General features: G+C 52.1%; 3 protein-coding genes across 6 annotated transcripts in view; 1 reads left to right on the top strand and 2 right to left on the bottom strand.

Annotated features, from left to right (window-relative positions):
• Positions 1-644: 644 nt before the first annotated feature.
• On the top strand, positions 645-8,459 carry Tmem79 (transmembrane protein 79). 3 transcript variants are annotated; one of them, XM_010643806.2, is made up of 4 exons: positions 645-1,390; positions 2,957-3,832; positions 4,031-4,244; positions 7,517-8,459. In XM_010643806.2, the coding sequence occupies exons 2-4, from the start codon at positions 3,082-3,084 to the stop codon at positions 7,728-7,730; spliced, it is 1,179 nt and encodes a 392-aa protein (XP_010642108.1). In that variant the 5' UTR covers positions 645-1,390; positions 2,957-3,081; the 3' UTR covers positions 7,731-8,459. The 3 variants fall into 3 exon arrangements, with proteins under 3 accessions (XP_010642108.1, XP_010642105.1, XP_010642106.1); XM_010643803.2 differs by having other exon boundaries at positions 2,183-3,832; XM_010643804.2 differs by lacking the exon at positions 645-1,390 and adding an exon at positions 1,892-2,299.
• Positions 8,460-8,705: 246 nt separating this feature from the next.
• Positions 8,706-11,825, bottom strand: Glmp (glycosylated lysosomal membrane protein). 2 transcript variants are annotated; one of them, XM_010643807.1, is made up of 6 exons: positions 11,652-11,824; positions 11,096-11,350; positions 10,740-10,928; positions 10,408-10,626; positions 9,485-9,741; positions 8,706-9,404 (listed from the first exon to the last, which is right to left on the bottom strand). In XM_010643807.1, the coding sequence occupies exons 1-6, from the start codon at positions 11,796-11,798 to the stop codon at positions 9,239-9,241; spliced, it is 1,233 nt and encodes a 410-aa protein (XP_010642109.1). In that variant the 5' UTR covers positions 11,799-11,824; the 3' UTR covers positions 8,706-9,238. The 2 variants fall into 2 exon arrangements, with proteins under 2 accessions (XP_010642109.1, XP_010642110.1); XM_010643808.2 differs by lacking the exon at positions 9,485-9,741 and having other exon boundaries at positions 11,652-11,825.
• Positions 11,826-17,508: 5,683 nt separating this feature from the next.
• Cct3 (chaperonin containing TCP1 subunit 3) overlaps positions 17,509-19,193 on the bottom strand; it is a 16,765-nt gene continuing 15,080 nt past the window's right edge. Inside the window, exons 12-14 of the mRNA XM_010643801.2 lie at positions 18,546-18,791; positions 18,176-18,307; positions 17,509-17,848 (exon numbers count right to left, since the gene is read on the bottom strand). Of these exons, the coding sequence (XP_010642103.1) occupies positions 17,744-17,848; positions 18,176-18,307; positions 18,546-18,791 (483 nt within the window). The 3' untranslated portion in view covers positions 17,509-17,743. The remainder of the gene's footprint in view (positions 17,849-18,175; positions 18,308-18,545; positions 18,792-19,193) is intronic.

Raw genomic sequence — 19,193 nt, 5'->3', positions numbered from 1 at the left:
CCGCCACCTTCCACTACCGCCACCGCGGTCTCCGGCTGTAGCCGTAGCCTCTGCCGCCGCCGGCCTTGCTCGGCCGCCATTGCTGTGAGGCGGCTGCCTGCGAGGGCTCCGCCTCCGCCCACTAAGTCTCGCGATAGTACCTGCCGTGCGGCATTAAAGTGATCGGCTGGTACCAAATCTCGCGATGTCGGTTTCCTTCCCGGGAAGTTGCCAGAACTAACTCTGGGCAGCATGGCCTCTTTCCGGCTTCCCCTAGCCCTTGGGAAAAACTTTATTGACAAAGGTGACAGAGAACGGACAGTGGGCCGGGAGAGGCGACTGATTCGAAACTGTGCACATGGGCAGGTGGACTCACAGCTGGGAGCGTGACTTTGCTGCGCGCTGCAGTGGTTATTTGGTCCATTCTGCACCCTAATACCACCCCACATACATTTGAGCCAAGTCTCTTTAGATTGCTGGTTAGAATGATTCCAGTACCCCCCTTAATTTAGGCAAACAAAAAGGGGTGTGGGGGTGTAAGAAAGGTTCCTTGGGAGCTGGGCGTGGTGATGCACACCTGTAATCCCAGCACTCGGGAGGCTAAGGTAGGAGGATCGCTGTGAGTTTGAGACCAGCCTGGGCTACATAGTGAGTTCCAGGTCAATCTCAACTACATAGTGAGACCCTGTCTCAAAAAACAAAAACAAACAAACAAAAAGAAAGGTTCCTTGGGAAGGGCCAAACATCACACAGAGATGCAGCTTTTGTATAAGCACCTCAACCCACCAGCTTCCCCTCCCAAAGATTTTGCAGTTTAAGAACCGGTCTTTTCCAAACCTGTCCTGGGTTCTGGGGATACTGATGAGCAAGATAGCGTCTGCCCCTGCCCTCACGAGTTCACATAACTCTAGGGTTAAGGTCTCATAGGACTGAGAAGGCCCTCTCCACATTTCTGCCCATGGTCTTCTCACTGGGGCACCTCTGGGTTGAGGATGTAGTAGGTCTGTGGAAGATCATTTGCCCAGCATTCAAGGGGCCTTGAGTTCACAAAAAAGAAAGATCACCTCCTCCCTCTTTGAGTTAAGAGTTCTGTTTGGGGGGTTGTTTAGCTTTGTTTTGAGACAGGACCTTACTACATAGTTGAGGCTGGCCTTGAACTCACAGCAATCCTCCTGCCTCAGCCTCTCCAGTGCAAGGATTACAGGTGTTCAACACCATGCCTGTTTTGGATTCCGTGTACTTTTTAAAACCTTAAGCCTGAACTGAACGTGTTCGTTGGCCTGTGTACACCGTATAATGGGACCTCCATTCTACCACCATGCTCCTGACTCCAGCTGCCAACACTTCCTGTTCCTAAAGCAGCCCAAGTCCAACCTCCTGGGCCTACTTACTCCTGAATGTCACCTTATCAGTGAGTTTTTCCCTATTGTAATGGTCTTACTGATTGAATTGTGAGGCTCCTTTACCATCTGTAATGCCACAGAACAAGAACTCAAGGGCAGTGCCCTTGAGATCCTGTTCTGTTCTGTGTTTGTGCCTAGAATAGTACATAGCTAATGCTCAACTTTTAAAAACTTTTTTCCCAGTACTTGGGGCTGAATCCAGGGCCTTTGCACTGAGCTACACGCTCACCCCTTATTTTTTATTTTGAGATAGGATCTCACTAAATCACTAAGTTGCCCAGGCTAGACTTGACTAGACTAGTCCTCTTGCCTCAGCCTCCCAGAGTGCTGGAATTACAGGTGTGTATCACACCTGATGATAAACATTCATTGAATGAGTAAATGTATAAATTCCATCTCTTAAACCAGGTGTGGTGGCACATGCCTGTAATCCCAGCACTCAGGAGGCTGAGGCAGGAGGATCGCTGTGAGTTCCAGACCAGCCTGGGCTACATAGTGAGTTCTAGGTCAGTCTCAACTACATAGGGAGACCCTGTCTCAAAAAAGCAAACAAAAAAAATTCCATCTCTTTTTCTAGGTATCCCATGGTTACTCCAAGCACCTTTTGCTGCACAAATTCACTCTTCCCTCTTTGCTTGCCTGAGCTGAGACTCCTTATGAGTCCTAGGCGCCTAGAAAGTAAACTTAACCTCTGTACTCCTTCTTTCACAAAGGATGACATTCTTCAGTGCTTTTCCTGTCAGCAGATTCAGCAGGGCAGGGCCTGCCCCTTTAATTTGGGCCCCACCTGCTCTGGTCAGACAGGTTTGGAGACACAGGTAAAGGGAATCAGACTGAGAGAACACTTGCAGAGCCAGCAGGGAGCTGGGCAGCTCCTTCCTGGATCCTGGAAACCCTTCACCTCTTCCAGATGAAAAGTAAGAGGGTGCTATGGGTCCAATGGCAAGGGTGGGAGAGCCCTGGAGGAGGTGAAGGAGGGGAATCAGTCCCTTCCAGAGTGAGCTAGATGGAGGGTAGCCATGAGGGGAGAGAGACAGGAAAGGAGGCATGAAAAACAGCCATGAATAGACCTACAAGTCATAAGAGATAGAGCCAGACCCATGGAGGGACCAGGGTGGGTACTGAGGTGTTTGGGAACTGACCAAGCACCTAGATTGCAGACAGAAAGACTGAGTGACCCGCAGCTGCCAGCTCCTTGGGAAAGATATGTCAGCCTGTCACTGCGGTCAGTTGCTAGGAGAGATCCATGCAGGGAGAAGAAACGGGAGGTAAGACAGTGGATGGGCAGCTTCTCTGTCTCCCAGAAGATTCTCGGTGGGAAAGAAGCTCCTGACAAATCTCTGACACCGCCTCTTCCTCCATCCCTAGGACAGGCTGGCCATGACCCCAGGGTTTTTGGTGTGGGGGCAGAGGTGTAGGTGGGGCTGACAGAGGCCAGAGCTGCCAGGGCCTGTGCCCCCTGACTCACCCTGTCCTGCTAGACGGCATTTGATGTTGAAAGGGTGGCTCCATTGCAGCCGCTGACTGTGCTCCTGCCTCTTATTTCAACACCTGTGCGCCACATTCTTCCTAAGGTCCTGGAAGGGCCAACCGCCCTGGAGAGTTGCATTCCTGCCAAACGGTTCAGAAGGCCAGAAGACAGGGGGGCTGTTCCAGGATGACATGGGCTTGTGGAGGACCCCAGGACTGAGACCCCAGCATGACAGAACCTGAGACGCTGGCCCTGCTGGAAGTGAAGGGGCCTGAAGCCCCAGAGAAGAGCCTGCCTCAGACTCTGGTTCCCAATGGCAGGCAGCCAGGAGGGGAAAGTGGGGCCGAGTCCCCTGGAGCCGAGTCGCTCCAAGTGGGGCCGTCCGCTGGGTCTCCCACAGCGAGAGAGGAGACTGAGGATGGGCTGGACAGCACAGTAAGTGAGGCTGCCACTTTGCCCTGGGGGATGGACCCGCAGCCCAGTGCCCCACTCCCTGACCCCCCAGGCTGGCGGGACATCGAGCTGGACCCTCCTGAGCCACTCAGTAAGCCAGAGGAGCCCCCCGAAGACGACTGCAATGTGCTGCCCGAGCGGGCCGCCCGGGCCTTTGTGCCCATTGACCTGCAGTGCATCGAACGGAAGCCCCAGGAGGACCTCATCGTGAGCTTCGAGGCAGGCGAGGTCGCGCACCGGGCCTTTGTGCCCCCCCGGGTCACCCATCCTGAGCCCCCCGAGTGCAAGTGGGCCGAGGCAGTCGTGAGGGCCCCTGGCCAGTCCTTCGGGGGCTGCAGGAGCTGCAGGGGCCGAGAGGGGCTGAGGGCCGTGGTCTCAGTGGGCGCTGCTCTCCTCCTCTTCCCCTGCCTGCTCTATGGGGCATACGCCTTCCTGCCTTTCGACGCCCCCCGGCTGCCCACCATGAGCGCCCGCCTGGTCTACACGCTGCGCTGCGGGGTCTTCGCTACCCTCCCCATCGTGCTGGGTGAGTCTGGACCCCAGGAGAAGAGAGGGGATCTGGGAAGTGAGCTTGGGGCGTAGGGCCTGCCTGGCCTCTGCGCAGCTTTCTCCCCAGGCCCCCCACTCAACACCTGGTGCCCCTCTCCTCTCAGGACCGCCTCTGCCCCAGGCCTCGCTGTGTGCCCCACCTCCGCCTCTTCTGACCCGGCCCCCTATCCCCCAGGACTCCTGGTGCAAGGCCTGAGCCTGCTGTGCTTTTCTGCCCTGCGGCCCTTTGGAGAGCCGAGGCGGGAGGTGGAGATCCACCGACAGTACGTGGCTCAGTCTGTCCAGCTCTTCATCCTCTACTTCTTCAACCTGGCTGTGCTTTCCACCTACCTTCCCCAGGACACCCTCAAGCTGCTCCCTCTGCTCACCGGGCTGTTCGCCATCTCCAGGTGAGTAGGGGCTGGGCTGGGGCTCGGGAGGTGACAGATTTTCCCTCTCTCTCTCCCTCTTGTTCAGCAATTGTACCCCAGGGCCTTCACACTGAGCTACATCCTCAGACCTTTTTAGTTTTTTATCTTTTTTTTTTTAAAGTTTTTTATCTTGAGACAAGGCCTTGCTAAATCCCCATGCAGGACTCAAACTTGTGAGCCTCCTGCTGAAGCCTCTCAGAGTGCTAGATTACAGGTGGGCACTCCTAGCCCGGCTTTTGTTTGTTTGGTTGGGTTTTTTGAGTCAGAGTCTTGCTATGCAGCCCGGGCTGGCCTTGAACTCTCCGTTGTCCCAATTCCACCTCTCTTGAGGCCTGGGTTGCTTTTATGCACCACCACACCTAGCTCAGAGTGTACTTCTGAGGGGCAGGGGATGTGGTTCTGCTGCGGGCCTCGCAAGTGCAAGGTCCTGAGTTTGAGCCCCTATACAAAAAAAAAAAGAAGGTACTTCTGAATTCTGTATCCAAATGGAGATGTTTTGCCGAGTGTGGTGGCACATGCCTGTAATCCCTCAACTCAGGAGGATGGCAGCCAGTTTGGAGATAACCTGGGCTGTATAGTGAGTTCAAGGCTAGTTTGAACTACGTAGTGAGATCCTGTCTCAAAACAAACAACCAAAAAACAAAGAACCAACCAGCCACACACACACACACACACACACACACACACACACAGGCACAAAACAAACCAAAACCCCAAAACAAAACCAAAGGAAGTGTTTTCATTTTCCCAGTACATTTCCTGTATTACTTTCATTACAGAATTCTTGGTACCTTTAGATGCTAAAATATTCCCCCTGTTGAGCAAAGATTAGTATTCTTGTCACTTCCAATTGCAGTCCAGCTGCCCCTCATCCTCCTGAACATCATGCAGCCTTGCATTTTCTCCCAGTAGACTTGCCCTGCTCAAGAAACAGCCTCATCTCTGATTCTTGGGAACCACTGGTCTCACGTAGAAGTTGGAGCTCAAGGGGGAGACTCGGGGTGGTCTGGTCCAGGGTCCCCATTTCAGACTGGGGAGAAGAATCACCCAGGTTGGTCAGCAATGGCGGGCAGCAAGACCAGAAGCCAGCCCCTTCCTCCTCCATCCAGGGCAAGGTCTCAAAGCCTTTCTCTCCGTTTCATCGTCTAGAAGGCAGGGCTATGTGAAGCAAATGAGTCAATGCACGTAGAGTGCTGGGAACACTGGCACCAGGTGAGGCCACTGACGCAAACCCCAGGGTACAGGCCAGCTTTGTGGCATGTCTGCGTCCCCACAAAGAGGGGTGTGCATTTTCAGTAGATTTTTTTCTTTAAACAGTCCTTTTTTTAATCTTTATGAGTCCACGTTTGCTGTACATAGAGGTTACGTTCACGGCAGGGACTCTGCTGCACATAACACATCCTCACTCTTTTTATTTCCCTTTCACTCCCTCCTGCGGTGGATTCTCCAGCAGGCGGGATGTGGTAGCTAACCCATCCCTCTGGTCTGCCTCCCTAAACTGTGCAAAGAGGGGGCAATGATCAGCCTTGGGTTCAAGTCGTGGTTTTGCTATTTTCCAGAAGTGACCTTAGGTCCCTTTGGAGTCTGTTTCTTAATTGGCAAATATACAATGGGCCACACCCCAGCGAGTTGTAAAAGAATGAGGAAACTGCATGTTTATGGTGATCTCCACGATAAATGACAGGGCGAAAAGTCAGCCTGCAGTGGTCTCTATAGTCTGCTGCGGTATTTCAAAAAAGGGAAAAAAATCAAAACTTTTCATTCAGGCTGAGATGTAGCTTTGGGTTTTTGTTTTGTTTTGTTTTTTGTACCAGGGATCGAACTTGGGACCTTGTATTTTGTGAGGCAGGTGGCAGAACCACTGAGCTAAACCCCCAGCCCTGGGTGTAGCTTGATGCTAGAGTGTTTGCCTAGCAGAGTGAAGCCTTGAGTTCCATCCCCAGCAGTACAAACATTTTATTTAAGCATATATAAAATAACCAATGCACACAATGAAGCTGGGTGTGGTGGCACATGCCTGTGATTCCAACACTGAAGGAGGCTGAGGCAGGAAGAGTGCTTCTAGTTCATGGCCAGCCTGGGTTACATAGTGACTTCAAGGCCAGCCTCGACTACATAGCAAGTCCCTGTCTCAGAAAACAAACCATAAATAATACTGGGTACCTGGGATGCAAATAGGGGAGAATAGGAGGGAATCAGTAAAGGGAGTAAGATGTTTGAAAAGATTCATTGGATTTAGAGCCACGTGGAGATACAGTCTCCTTGATGAATCCAGGGTCTTTGATTGAGCTACATCTCCAATCATTTTTATTTTTTAAAATTTGAGGCAGGATCTCACTATGACCCTAAATTGCCCAGGTTGGGCTCAAAACTTGCAATCCTAGGGCTGGGGACTTAGCTCAGTGGCACCACACCTGCCTTACAAGTGCAAAGTCCTGGATTTGATCCCCAGTATTAGAAAATTAATTTAAAAACTTGCAATCCTCCTGTCTCAGCTTCCCAGAGTCCTGGGGTTAGAGACAAGTCCCATCATGCCTGGCTAATTAAAAATTGAAAACTGCAGGGGGTTTGGCGCAGCCATTCTGCCGCCTACCTTGTGAATGCAAGGGTCTGAGTTTGATCCCCAGTACCAAAAAAAAAAAGACATAAAAAAATTGAAAACTAAATAAATAAAAGAGGGGAGAGAGGGGGCTGGGGATTTAGCTCAGTGGTGCCGCATCTGCCTCACAAGTGCAAGGTCCCAAGTTTGATCCCCAATACCGAAAGAAAAAAAAAGGAGGGGAGAGGAATAATGCGCTTAACTCAGGGATGTGGAAAAATCAAAATTAAATAGTTCACTTATAGTAACAAAGTCAAAATTAAATAGTGCACTTACAGTAACAAGCCCTGATCCTGTTATTCACGGTAACAAGTACTCCATTCCATTTACGCTGTAAATGCATAAACTTTGGCTGTTTTTTTTTTTTTTTGGTACTGGGGATCTAACTCCAGGACCTTGGGTTTGTGAGGTGGGTGTGGTGCCACTGAGCTACATCCCCAGCCCTACTTTGTCTTTCTTTGAGACAAGGCCTTGCTGTGTAGCCCAGGCTGGTCTAGAACTCAGGCAATCCTGCCGCCTCCTCCTCTGCTGGATTAGACATGCGCCACCACCCGGTTTGGCTGTTCTTAGAAATACAGCACGAGGCACAGACACCAACCTTCTCCTGGTTGAGCTGGGTCCCTCTAGCAGCTTGACGCTTGTCTGCCTGCAGGCTGATATACTGGCTGTCCTTTGCCGTGGGCCGCTCCTTCAGAGGCTTTGGCTACGGCCTGACGTTCCTGCCGCTGCTGGCCATGCTGGTGTGGAACCTCTACTACATGTTCGTGCTGGAGCCGGAGCGCATGCTCACGGCCTCCGGGAGCCGCCTGGACTATCCCGACTACGCCCGCTCAGCCTCTGACTACTGGCAGCGTCCCTGGGGCTGAGCAGCTCTGAGTCAGACACACCTTTCAGTACCCAACAACAGGCCCACAGGACCAGGCTGAGAGGAACCTTACTGCCCCATGGGATTCTGTGCAGAGAGCGGGTCCCCTTGGCTCTCCTGAGTCACCACTGCCCTTTGGAGACAAAGGGCACTCTGTAGTCCAGGCTGGCCTTGAACTCACGGCAATCCTCCTGCCTCAGCCTTCTGAGTGCTGGATTACAGGTGTGTGCCACCACACCTGGTGAGGGACTTTGCTTACAGAGAAAGATGTGGATGGCCAAGTCCCTTAAGGATACTGGGGACAAAGGGACAAGACCAGGAGAAGCATGGGTCCTTCCTGAGCTGCCTCCCACACACTGCCGCTAGGGCCAATGCTGGACTTTGACCCCTCCCCAGCTTCCTGTGAGGCCCAATTCTGTCCACTTCTATGCCAGTGGTGGAGAAAAGAATGCAAGGCCCTGGAAACACTGCTTGTGTTCAGTGAGGCCCTTCCTGGGGCCTGGGTTCAAGGCTGGCCGAGACCAGCCTTAAAGGCCCTTTAGCCTGTCACCTCCTCCCATCCGACCTGTGCAAGCCCCTGGGCCTTCCCTCCTCCAGACCTCCCAGAAGTCAGGCCTTCCACAGGCAGAGAAGAGCAGATAGGGCGAGGCATGTGGGCTCGGATCCTGGCTGCGCAGTGCCTGGAGCGCTGCGGTGGCTGAGGGTAACCTGTTGCGAGCGGGTGTGTAACAATAAATCACCACCACGGTCTTCACTGGCTTTCTACCCTTTTGCGCCCCCCGGCCTCAAGCATCCCTACTTGTCTGATGCAGACTGTACACGTTGGAGGGTGGTGGGCAGAGCACAGCTCCAGAGAAGGGCAAAAATCCTGGTGAAACGGGACGCAAAGCACCTGCCTTCCATGCCCATCTCTTACCCTCCCACTCTGGGGAACCAGCCTCAAACCCACCCAACACCACTCACACACAGACTGGAACCTTGTGAAAACATAATTCTATTTCATGCCTGCAGAGACAGCCAGCTGGACACTCCTTTCACCTTTGAATGTCATCCAATGGAAAGGGGCCTGGGTTTACGCAGTTTGGATTGGCCTTGAACTATGTAGCCCAGGCTGGCCTGGAACTCATGGTGATCCTCCTGCCTCAGCCTCCTCAGTGCTAGGATTACAGGCATGCACCACTATATCCAGCTCGAAAAAGGGTTTGGAGGGAGTGACTACACGTGGAGGCAACACAGAGGAGACCTTCTTTCAGCAACAGTGCTGATCCCTCCCCAGTGTGTATGAGAAGCCCCACCTGGGGGTCCTCAGAAGTTGAGGCTGGGGCTGGGGGTTTAGCTCAGTGCTTCTGCACCTGCCTCACAAGTGCAAGGAACAAAGTTTGATCCTGGGTACCAAAAAAAAAAAAAGTTGAAGCTGGTCCCTGAGGTTCTGCAGAAAAGCAAGATGGTCAAGGGAAAAGGGCTGGGAACATTGACCTCCCAGCCGCCATGCCCTCCCTGGAGGGGGCCTCAGGTTATGGACCGGTACTCTGAGGGTGGCTTGCGGCGCAGGAGCAGGGCCAGGCCTGACCCCAGCAACAGGAGCCCTGGAGTGCCCAGGGCCACGGCCATGATTCCCAGGATGAGAGGGGACAAGGCATCCACTGGTGGGGGGCCCACTCCCAGAAGCAGAGACCTGGAACAGGAGGGGAGAAAGGTCAGCAGGTTCGGGGAGGGCTGGCTCAGCCCCACCCCTCAGCCCCGCCTGGCTCTTACCAGCTGAGGTAGTGTTGGTCCCAGTAGCCAGGGCCCGTGGAAGCCCCGAATGTCAGGTTGAAGGTGCAGTAGCTTTGCTGGGGCCCAAAGAAGGCTCGGACAACAGATGACCGGGGAAGAGCGCGTGCCAGGGTGGGGTGAAGTGGGGAAGCCCGGCAGGACAGGGCCGAGCCTCGGTCCGCCTGCTCATGGGAGAACACCACGGGGCGCCACTGCACAAAGCCAGATGGCGGGGAGCCCCACAGCAACTGGTCCAGCTGGTTAGAAAGGTGAATGGTCAGTGTGAGCAGGACTGAGGTGGGGGCAGAGCGAGGGCTGTCCTGGCTCTTCTCTGCCTCTCCCCATCCCTGCCTGTGAGCTTTTTTTTTTTTTTGAGACGGGGTCTTACTATGTAGTTGAGACTGATCTGGAACTTGCTATGTATCCCAGACTGGCCTCAAGTGACAGTGATCCTCCTGCCTCAGCCTCCTGAGTGCTGAGTGCTGGAATTATAGATATGTGCCACCACGCTCAGCCCCACCTGTTAGTTTTGAGGACACTGCTGGGCCTGGACCTAAATAGGCTGTTGCACCCAGCCCACAGTCCTTCCAGCAGAGCTCCCCGCACCCAGCTCCTCCTTGGCCCCAGCCCTCATACAGATCCTCATCTGCAGACCAGAGCCATCCTATCTCTGCCTTTGGTCTGTCTTCCTTGAGGCAGCAGGTGGGATTCGATAGCAGCTACCCAGCACTTAATTTAGCTCAGTGGTTCCACAGCCTGCCTTGAAAGCACAAGGTCCGAGTTCAATCTCCAGTACAGAAAAAAAAAAAAAGGAGGTGGGGGCAGGGGAAAGTGTTGCACAATGCTGAGTGCTGGCAGGATCCTCTGAGGTCCCGGTAGGTCCGCCTATATCCTGGTCTCTGCCTGTCCCGCACTGGCCTGACCTGGAAGACAGCAGGTGAATACTCATCGTCGATGGAACGCTGCTCCTGAATCACTGGGCAGCCAGGGCCCTGACCCAAGGTGGCCACCTCGATTCCAAACAGGGAGTGGTTCCCTCGGGGAGAGGCCCCAGCCAGGGCCACCTCTAGCTGGCAGGTGTCTGCTGTGTGCAGGAGGCGAGGGGGCCGAGTGGGTCTGCCGGCTCTGTCAAAGGCCTGGACCTAGGAAGGACACAGGAGGGATGGAAGTAGACCCCACGCTGGGCTGGGGAGCCACGCTGGCACAACTCCCACCCCAGGAACCAGCCCTCTGACTCCTCTCTCCCCACACTCACCCTGAAGGCCAGGCTGCCATTGGCAAAAGCCCCAGCTGGGTCATGTTTAGGGTAGCCCCGAAAGGTGGCGCTGAGGGTGGCAGGATGCAGTGAGTCGGTGATGTTGTTCCAGGAGAACTCGTCCAGGGGGTAAGGGGCATAGGGCTTCCCCGGGGGCTCTGCTGAGTCCGAGCCATCAAACTCCAACAGCTGCGGGTGGTGGGATGGACCTGGGGTTTCTCCTGAGCCGCTGCCTCCCGGCCAGGCCCTCCCACCTGATCCTCTTCTCCCGCCCCTGCATTTGTAGTCCGTGGCCTCCCTGGGGATGAGCCCTCCTCTGTGTCGCTTTCCCTCCTGGTCTCCTCAGGCCTCCTCACCCTAGTGAAGATGAGAGCAGAAGAAAACTGGATGCTGTCCTTGGGGAGCACAGCCAGGCCCCCCTCTGGCTCAGGGGACAGTAGGCGGGTCCAGTCGATGCGCAGGACACTGTGGGGGGTGTTCGTGGCCACCAGCACCACTGCTGGAGGCCCCAGGCTGCCCCACACGTAGTGCAGGGTGGAGTTGGGGCCCACCGCCCGGATATGAAGCAGGTTCTGGGGGCGGTCCGGCCAGCCCGGCACCTCCAGATACACCTAGAACGCGGAGCGGTGGAGGGGCTGGGAGAGCGCCAAGGAAAACGCGGGGCCTTGGGTGCAGAGGAAGCTGAGGGGTTGGGCAGTCAGCGCTGCCCGGGCCTGGTGGGAAGAAGGCAGGGCACAGGGCTGACGAGAGAGAACCCATCGCTTGCCTGGACCTGGGAGCCTGCCCTGCCCCGTTTCCCAGTCATTCCCCACGGCCCACAGCCTCGCCCGCCTCTCTGGCCGCCACCCTCCGCCCCGGGCGGGGCCCCAGACGTAGCTCTGCCGCAGACCTCCGCTGGGTCTAGGCCCTCACCTGGCGGGTCTCCTCCCCACGCAGCCCAGACGGGGCCAGAGACAGAAGCAGACTCAGGAGGAGCATGGGGCTGGGGGCGCAGCCCGGCGGGGCTCCCCACACTAGCACATGCGGAGCAACCTCAGCTGCCGGAAGTCGCGGAGTCATGTGACTGGGACTCAGCTGATCGCTGCAGTCATGTGACTGGGACTGAGTGGGGCGCAACAACAGATTCTTTTGGGGGTGGGGGTACCCGGTCCTAGCGCTTGCGAGGCAGGCGGCGGAACCGCTGAGCTAAATCCCCGGCCCAACCGCTGAAGTTCTTAAAGAGCCCGCCCCGTTTAACCCACTTTCAGCGTGAGTCGGAACAGAACCAGAGGCTGGATGTACACCATCCCCCCAAGGCTGGCAAGCAAGGTGTTCAGGTCGGATGCGTGGACGCCCTCCTGGCCTGTCCTACAAGCCAGTCCCGCTGACAGTCAGCGATAGTGAGCGCGGGGTCTGCACTGAAGTCCAGCCCCGATCTGAGGAGTCTCTGGTGGGAAGGTCCAGAGAGGAACTGGAAGGAATCCTGTGGAACGTCGCAGAGAGGGTTCTGTCAGCCTTTTATTTAGGTGTTTGTTTTGGTTGATTCAGGGTCTCACTATGTAGTTGAGACTGACCTGGAACTCACTATGCAGCCCAGGCTGGTCTCGAACTCACAGCCATCCTTCTGCCTCAGCCTCCCGAGTGCGGGGATTACAGGCGTGCGCCACCACACCCGCCTGAACTGCTAATTTCTAAAAGTTCTTCAAGGACGTTCTCATGTTATTGAAACATTCTTTCCCTTTTTTTTGGTACTTGATATTGAAACTAGGTCGTCACACTACTGAGATTCAGCCTTTTTTTTGGCCTCAAATTTGCAATCTTCCTTCTTTACCCTCATCAGCTAGGATTATAGGTGTATCCCATGTTCTGCTCTTCTTTTTAAAAATTATTACAATTAGTTTAAATTCAAATATTTAAAAAAATGTTTGGGGGGGGTACTGGGAATCAAACTCCGGGCCTTGCATTTGTTAGGCAGGTACTGTGCCGCTGAGCTACACCCCAGCCCTAAACTTTTTATTGGAACATTTATTTTGGGGTACATTTTATTTTTTTAGGGGAAAAGGTTTTATTTGGCTTACACTTCATACAGGTTTCAGTCCATAATTGGCAGGCTCCAAGGCAGGTAGGCAGAGGCAGCATTTTACGGCAGCAGAACACAGCAAAAGCAATAAAGTAGCCTTAAAGAGTCTCCTCCCTGCCCCTTTTATTTTCGTTTTGATTTTTATTTTTTGGTACCCAGGATCAAACTCAGGTCCTCACGATTGCAAGGCAGGCAGCAGAACCACTAAGCTAGATCCCCAGTCCCTCCTTTTATCTTCTTCAGGCTATTTTGTTCTGCTTTTTTATGTTTGTTTTGAGACAGTCTTGCTATGTAGCTCAAGACAGTAATCCTCCTGCCTCAGCCTCCCCAGTGCTGGGATTCGGGTACATTTTAGATCTACATAACATTCGTCATAGGGTATTTGTATCTGTACATGATAGATCTTGATTCTTTTGTCTCCCCCAATCTCCTCTCCTCCCTTAAGTACTTTTGTTGTCCATTTTTTGAGACAGGATCTGGCTATGTAGTGTGAACTGGTCTTGAATTTACTGTAGCCCAGGCTCAAACTTGCTGCAATCTTTCTGCCTCAGCCTCTCAAGTGATGGGATTATTGCAATCAGTTTAGCTGCCTGGAATTAATTTTGCTCTGGTAAAATAGGGATTCAATTTCACTGTTTTTCTTTTTTTCCCCCTCCCAGTGGTTGCACTAGGACGGAGTTATCTGTTAATCCTAAATCGCCCTTTTCTTCAGAAAAGCACTTGTAAAGTATCAGCTCTGGGGTCTGATAAGGGAGAATTGGCACAGCCTGTAAGTCCCCCTACTCAGAAGGCTGAGAAAGGGGATCCAAATTTGAGGCCACTCTGGGAAAAGCCCTGAGGAAGACCTTGTCTCAAAATAAAGGGCTGGGGATATAGCTCAGTGAGAGAACATCCCTAGGTTCTGTCTTGGGCACTGGGAAAAAAAAAATAATCCTAGAGCCGGGGATTTAGCTCAGCGATTCTGCCGCCTGCCTCACAAGTGCAAGAACCCGAGTTCAATCCCCAGTATCTCTACTCCCAATTAATCCTGCTTTATGGGGGGAAAAGAGGACTTGACTGGGACTGAGTAGGAAGAATCATCAACAGAGAAGGTAGCAAAAGTACTCACTGAGTTTCTAAGTTTAATGAACAGGGTTCATGCAGACTTTTAAGCACCATTAAATTTGAGAGTGAAGGATCTCACATGTCATAGATTTACAGATTTTGAGGTAGGAGACATTGTAGGTGCAAAACACAAAGGACCAGAAAAACTACACTATGTTTGCTTGGCTGTTACAGCTGACACCAAGATGGCCAGATGAATAAGAATGCACAGGGTGTGACTAGCTGCTTCAAGACTTCCCTAATTCTTCAGCTTTTTCATTATTATTATTATTATTTTTATATATAGTTTTTTGAGACAGGGTCTATGTAGCTGATACTGACCTGGAACTATGTAGCCCAGGATGGCCTCGAACTCACAGCAACCCTCCTGCCTCAGCCTCCCAAGTGCTGGGATTACAGGCATGCGCCACCACGCCTGGCTTTTTCATTTTTAGACAGGGTCTAGTTTATTCAGGCCGGCCTGGAACTTGTAGAGATCCTCCTGCCTCAGCCTCCTGAGTGCCAGAATTACAGGCTTGCGCCATCATACTCTTAGGAATTTTTCTTTGCAATACTGGGGATGGAATCCAGGGCTTCACACATTCCAGGCATATTCTCTACCCCATCCCTCTCAGGGCTCAGAGGCAATTAACACTCTTTAGAGGCAAGGATTTCAGCAAAGGCCTTGTAGAATTCTGAGTAAAAGCTAATGGCTTAAAGCCCAGTCAATCAGCTCAGGGGATAAAGTGGGAGTCCAGAAGGGGTCTGGCCCTTTGCTCTCCACTCCAGTTCAGTGACAACAGCCTGAGCAGGGACCCTGGTTAGCCTCCCAGTGTTCACTTTTTTCGGGGGTACCAGGGATCGAACTCGGGTCCTTGAGCCTGCAAGACAGGCGGCAGAACCACTGAGCTAAATCCCCAGCCCTCTTTTTGTTTTTTGAGACAGGTTCTTGCCGTCTTGTAGTCCAGAACAGCCCAGGCTGGAGACTCAAGTGATCTCCTTGCCTCAGCCTCCAGCATGCTGGATGAAAGTACACATGCTCCATCACACCAGGCTCCACGAAAACACCCCAAATCTACGTCTAACACTTGCGACCCTTGGACGTTACTTTGTATTTTAGATTCCCACTCTCAAAATGAGGTCTATTACCCCTCGTGTAGGGTTGCCATGAAAATTAGTTAACAAGTGTCTAGAACATCCCTGGCAGGCAGTATTATTTACCTAATATTCAATTTATAACCTGAATGCATGATCAAGGACCAAAGTGAAGGCTGAAAGGAAGGACTCTGCCTGACAGTCTGCTGCAGCCCCTGCCACAGGTTTGCCAGTACTGGAAGGACCCTTGCAAGAAGTTGATTCTGGGCCAGGGATGTAGCTCAGTGGTGCAGCACCTGCCTGGCAAGCTCAGGGCCCTGTCTGATTTCCAGTAAAAAAAAAAAAAAAAAAAAAAGAAGAAGAGCGGTGATTCTCAGTCCTACTAGCCCTTCCAAACAAGTGTCCCTTGCAGGGGTTGGGGGCACTTTCCAGTAACTCCAGCTGAGACAGAGTCCCAGGAGTTTGAGGCCCAGCCTGAACTATATAGACAGAACTTGCTCAGGGCTGGGGACTTGGCTCAATGATGCCCCTGCCTGCCTTGCAAACTAAGGGCTGGAGTTCAATCCCTGGTACCAAAAAACAAGCAAAAGTAAAAAATCAGAGTCCTTCATTCTTTAATGTTATTCCAAGTACCCCCAGGAAAAGATTTAGCTACTTGTATAGATGTGCCCACAGAACAAAAAATGATGATATAATTCTAGTTACTAAGCTTTGTCTTCCTGTTATCTATTTCTCATGTTTATATTATCTGGAGCCAGTCATCCATGTGCCATACTTGGAGTAACAGCTCTGGAGAGACAGACATTTAATATCAAAATGAAAGGCTTATGCCAAACACCGATAATTCTGACTTGTACAACATTTTGGGCTACTTTTCATCGATATTCTACTTCCATCCATAGCCAGGCAGCATCAATGCCCAAACCCCCTCTGCCAGAAATTGTTAGAGACTCTTACCCCTCTGCATCCCTTAAGAATAAGGGATTGAATGCCAGGCGTGGAGGTGCACGCCTATAAACCCAGCACTTGGGAGGCTGAGGCAGGAGGATCACTGTGAGTTTGAGACCAACCTCAGCTACATAGTGAGTTCCAGGTCAGTCTCAACTACATAGAGACCCTGTCTCCAAACAAAAAAGAATAAGGGATTGATTGCTGGGTGTAGCGGCATATTTAGAACATTGTAGCAGAAGAATGTCCTGAGTTTGAGGCCAGCCTAAACCACACAGCAAAACTTTCTTTCAAAAACCCAAAACCCAAGCCTGGCACGGTGGTGCACACTTGTAGTCCAAGTATTTGGGAGGCTGAGGCAGAAGGATTGCTGTGAGTTTGAGGCCAACCTGGGCTATATAGTAAGTTCAGGGACAGCCCGAACTACAAAAGCAAGATCCTGTTTCAAAAAGCCAAAACCAAAACCAAACAAACAAAAAACAAGACAATTCTAGGACAGCTGCCCAAGGTTATCTGTCAGTATTTTCCAGGTTTATCCTTCATTTTCCTTTTTGTTTTCAAAATTAACTATTCATATTACAAATACTTACATGTGTTTACAAATAAAAATTTAGCATCAATACTTTTACTTTAATTAAATTTGCAGATCCTGAGGACCTATATAAATAGTCCGCATGAAGCAGGGCTGGAAGTAGCTGTAGGTTAAAATACTTAGTAAAGGGCAGAAACCTATCTTAACAGGTTGAGTTTTAAGAATGTATAAAGGCAGAGCATCTTTTAAGAAACTGGTGTGGGGCTTGTGCCATTCACCTCTAAAATGAGCCGCTGTCTTTCCGTGGGTGGGCCATTCTTCCCCTGTAAACCAAGTCCAGGGGCGCTTCCTACAGGTTCCCAAATCCCTCAGATTCCCCCCAACATACAAACACTCCCCACTTCAAATAGCACCCACCCTTCTTGAGGGCCCACACTATCTCTGAATACTCTTCTACCTGCCTAACAAATCCCTCTGGGCTTCTTTAAAGGGGATGAAATCAAAGTCTGCCCCGTAAGACTTCCCCCCAACGGCTGTTACATATTCTCCGAGGGGGCTGGGATGTAGCTCAGTGGCACTGTACCTGCCTGGCAAGCACAAAGTGCTGAGTTTGATCCTCATTACAAAAAACAAAACCTAAACCTAAACCGAGGAAGGCCATGTCCTCTAAGACGAATCCTGAGTTCTAGCACGTATTAGGTGCGGCTAACACACCACCAGATTGGGAAGACCTGCACTTCAAGCAGGTTCCTCTTGTTCTTTAGTTGATGAATGCAGGGTAGTGTTTATTTTTATTTTGCTGTGCTAGGACTGGGACCTGGGGCCTCACACGTGCTGGGTGAACATTCTCTCACTGAGCCTAGAGTGTTTCTTAATCTTTACAGAATCATCCCTGGAACTACAATTCTCCCCAAAAGGATCTATGTATGAGAAATTTGAAGAATGCCCCTTCAAAAAGACAAACGACCTCATTCCATCTCCTGTCCTCCCCAGTAAGGCCTTCTGCCTATTCCCACTTGCCAGGAGAGGAGGCAGAGATACGACCCAAGGCGTAGGAACTATCTCAAATGACTCAGATTTAATCATAGGAAGCAAACTAAATGGAGAGCCTACAACAGAGAAGAATTGCACGTCAGTGCCTTCTGCAAACTGAGCTAGGACAGAAAGGGCCCAGGGGGGGCTGGCCCTCAAACTGATCCTTTGCAAACAAAGACACCCACAGTGCTCCTGGAGCCCGAGCTCAGGAGAGGGGAGACTGCTGGTCTGTGCGGAGGCCGCAGGCCCCATTCACTCCTGGCCAGCATCGGGAGCCCCGCCCTGCCGGCTCTGATCGTCACCCTTCTTTTTGTGGCCTGAGACGATGTCATCAATCCGCAGCAGCAGAACTGCCGTCTAGGAGAAAAACCAGTTTCAAAGAGGTCAGCAGAGAAGGGAAGCACATTTGTTTCTTTTAAAGGTCTAGCTCCTCCCACAGAATTACCATTTTATCTAAAATCTACCTTTTCAGGGTCTTGAATGGAAAACACAGTTCTTCTTAAGCAATGTGGCTTGTGCTGTTGTTACCTTGCTTTTAAATTAAGGCAAGGAAATGGAGCTCCTTGGAAATCTCTGGGGATACTCCCCCTTCTATTGTGTAGTCCCAAGACTAGGCCAACACAAATGGCTTCCACTTGTCTGGAAACGAGCAGCAGCGGATGTCGCACACAGGGCCTCACTCACCTCCACTGCTGTCTTGTATGTCTGCAGCTTCACGGCCAAAGGCTCCCAGATGCCCAGCTCCTTCATGTCCACCAAAGTCCCTGTCTCTCCATTCACCCCCCAGGTCTCACAGCCTTCCTGCGTGTGTTTGGCCTGAAGTCCGAACAAACAAAAGTCGTTAAAGAAAACACCGGGAACGAGTAGCCTGGTAGAGAACATCAGACGCTGGACTGGCACAGAGGGATAAAGGGCAGTGACACCAAACCAAGTACCGAAAGGCAGATTTTAGGGGACCAACTGTAGGGGAACTTGGACAGACATACAGAAGCCACATCTTAGGCCCATGACTGCTCTCCTACCCAATCCACACAGCAGCCAGGAGAAGACTCACCCGAAGGGAGGTCAGCAGGCGGATGGTGCTGGCCCCACAGTTTTGGATGAGGGTTCGCGGGATGACCTCCAGTGCCTGGGCCACAGCCCTGTAGGGCCACTGCTCCACGCCAGTCATGGCCTTGGACTTTTCTGTCAAGGCATGGGCCACCGCCATCTCGGAGGCCCCGCCTCCTGGCACCAGCTGTGGGTCGAGGAGCACGTTGCGGCACACTTGCATGGCGTCCTGCAGGTTGCGTTCCACTTCCTTGGGAAGCAAACGGACAGCTCTGGTTAAGTCAAGACACCAAAGGGCTCCCCGCTCCTCAGGTCATAAACCAGAGGGGCCTCCAGCTGGGGATGGCCCTGGAGCCCCCGTGGGGAGAGCGGATGCTCCTTCCTGGGAAGAATGCATAACTCAGTCAAGGCTGCAGTGGGCAGGCGCGTCCACGTGGGCTCACCTCCACCACAGAGAGAGGCACCCACCAGGTGCACCCCACTTTAGACCTTGCTACCCTACTCGTGCTGTTTAGGGGACTACAGTGTCCCCAGAAGCATACTCTGAGAAAAAGTTACTTAGTCTCACTGAGGAAAAATAGTATTTATAACTTCAACTTAAAAAAAAAAAAAAAAAAAAAAAAAAAAAAAAAAAAAAAAAAAAGGGCCGGGG

Source organism: Fukomys damarensis, unplaced genomic scaffold (assembly GCF_012274545.1).
Source record: "Fukomys damarensis isolate Sample0158 unplaced genomic scaffold, DMR_v1.0_HiC HiC_scaffold_33, whole genome shotgun sequence".
NCBI lineage: Eukaryota > Metazoa > Chordata > Mammalia > Rodentia > Bathyergidae > Fukomys > Fukomys damarensis.
This window is presented reverse-complemented; position numbering and strand designations above follow the sequence as displayed.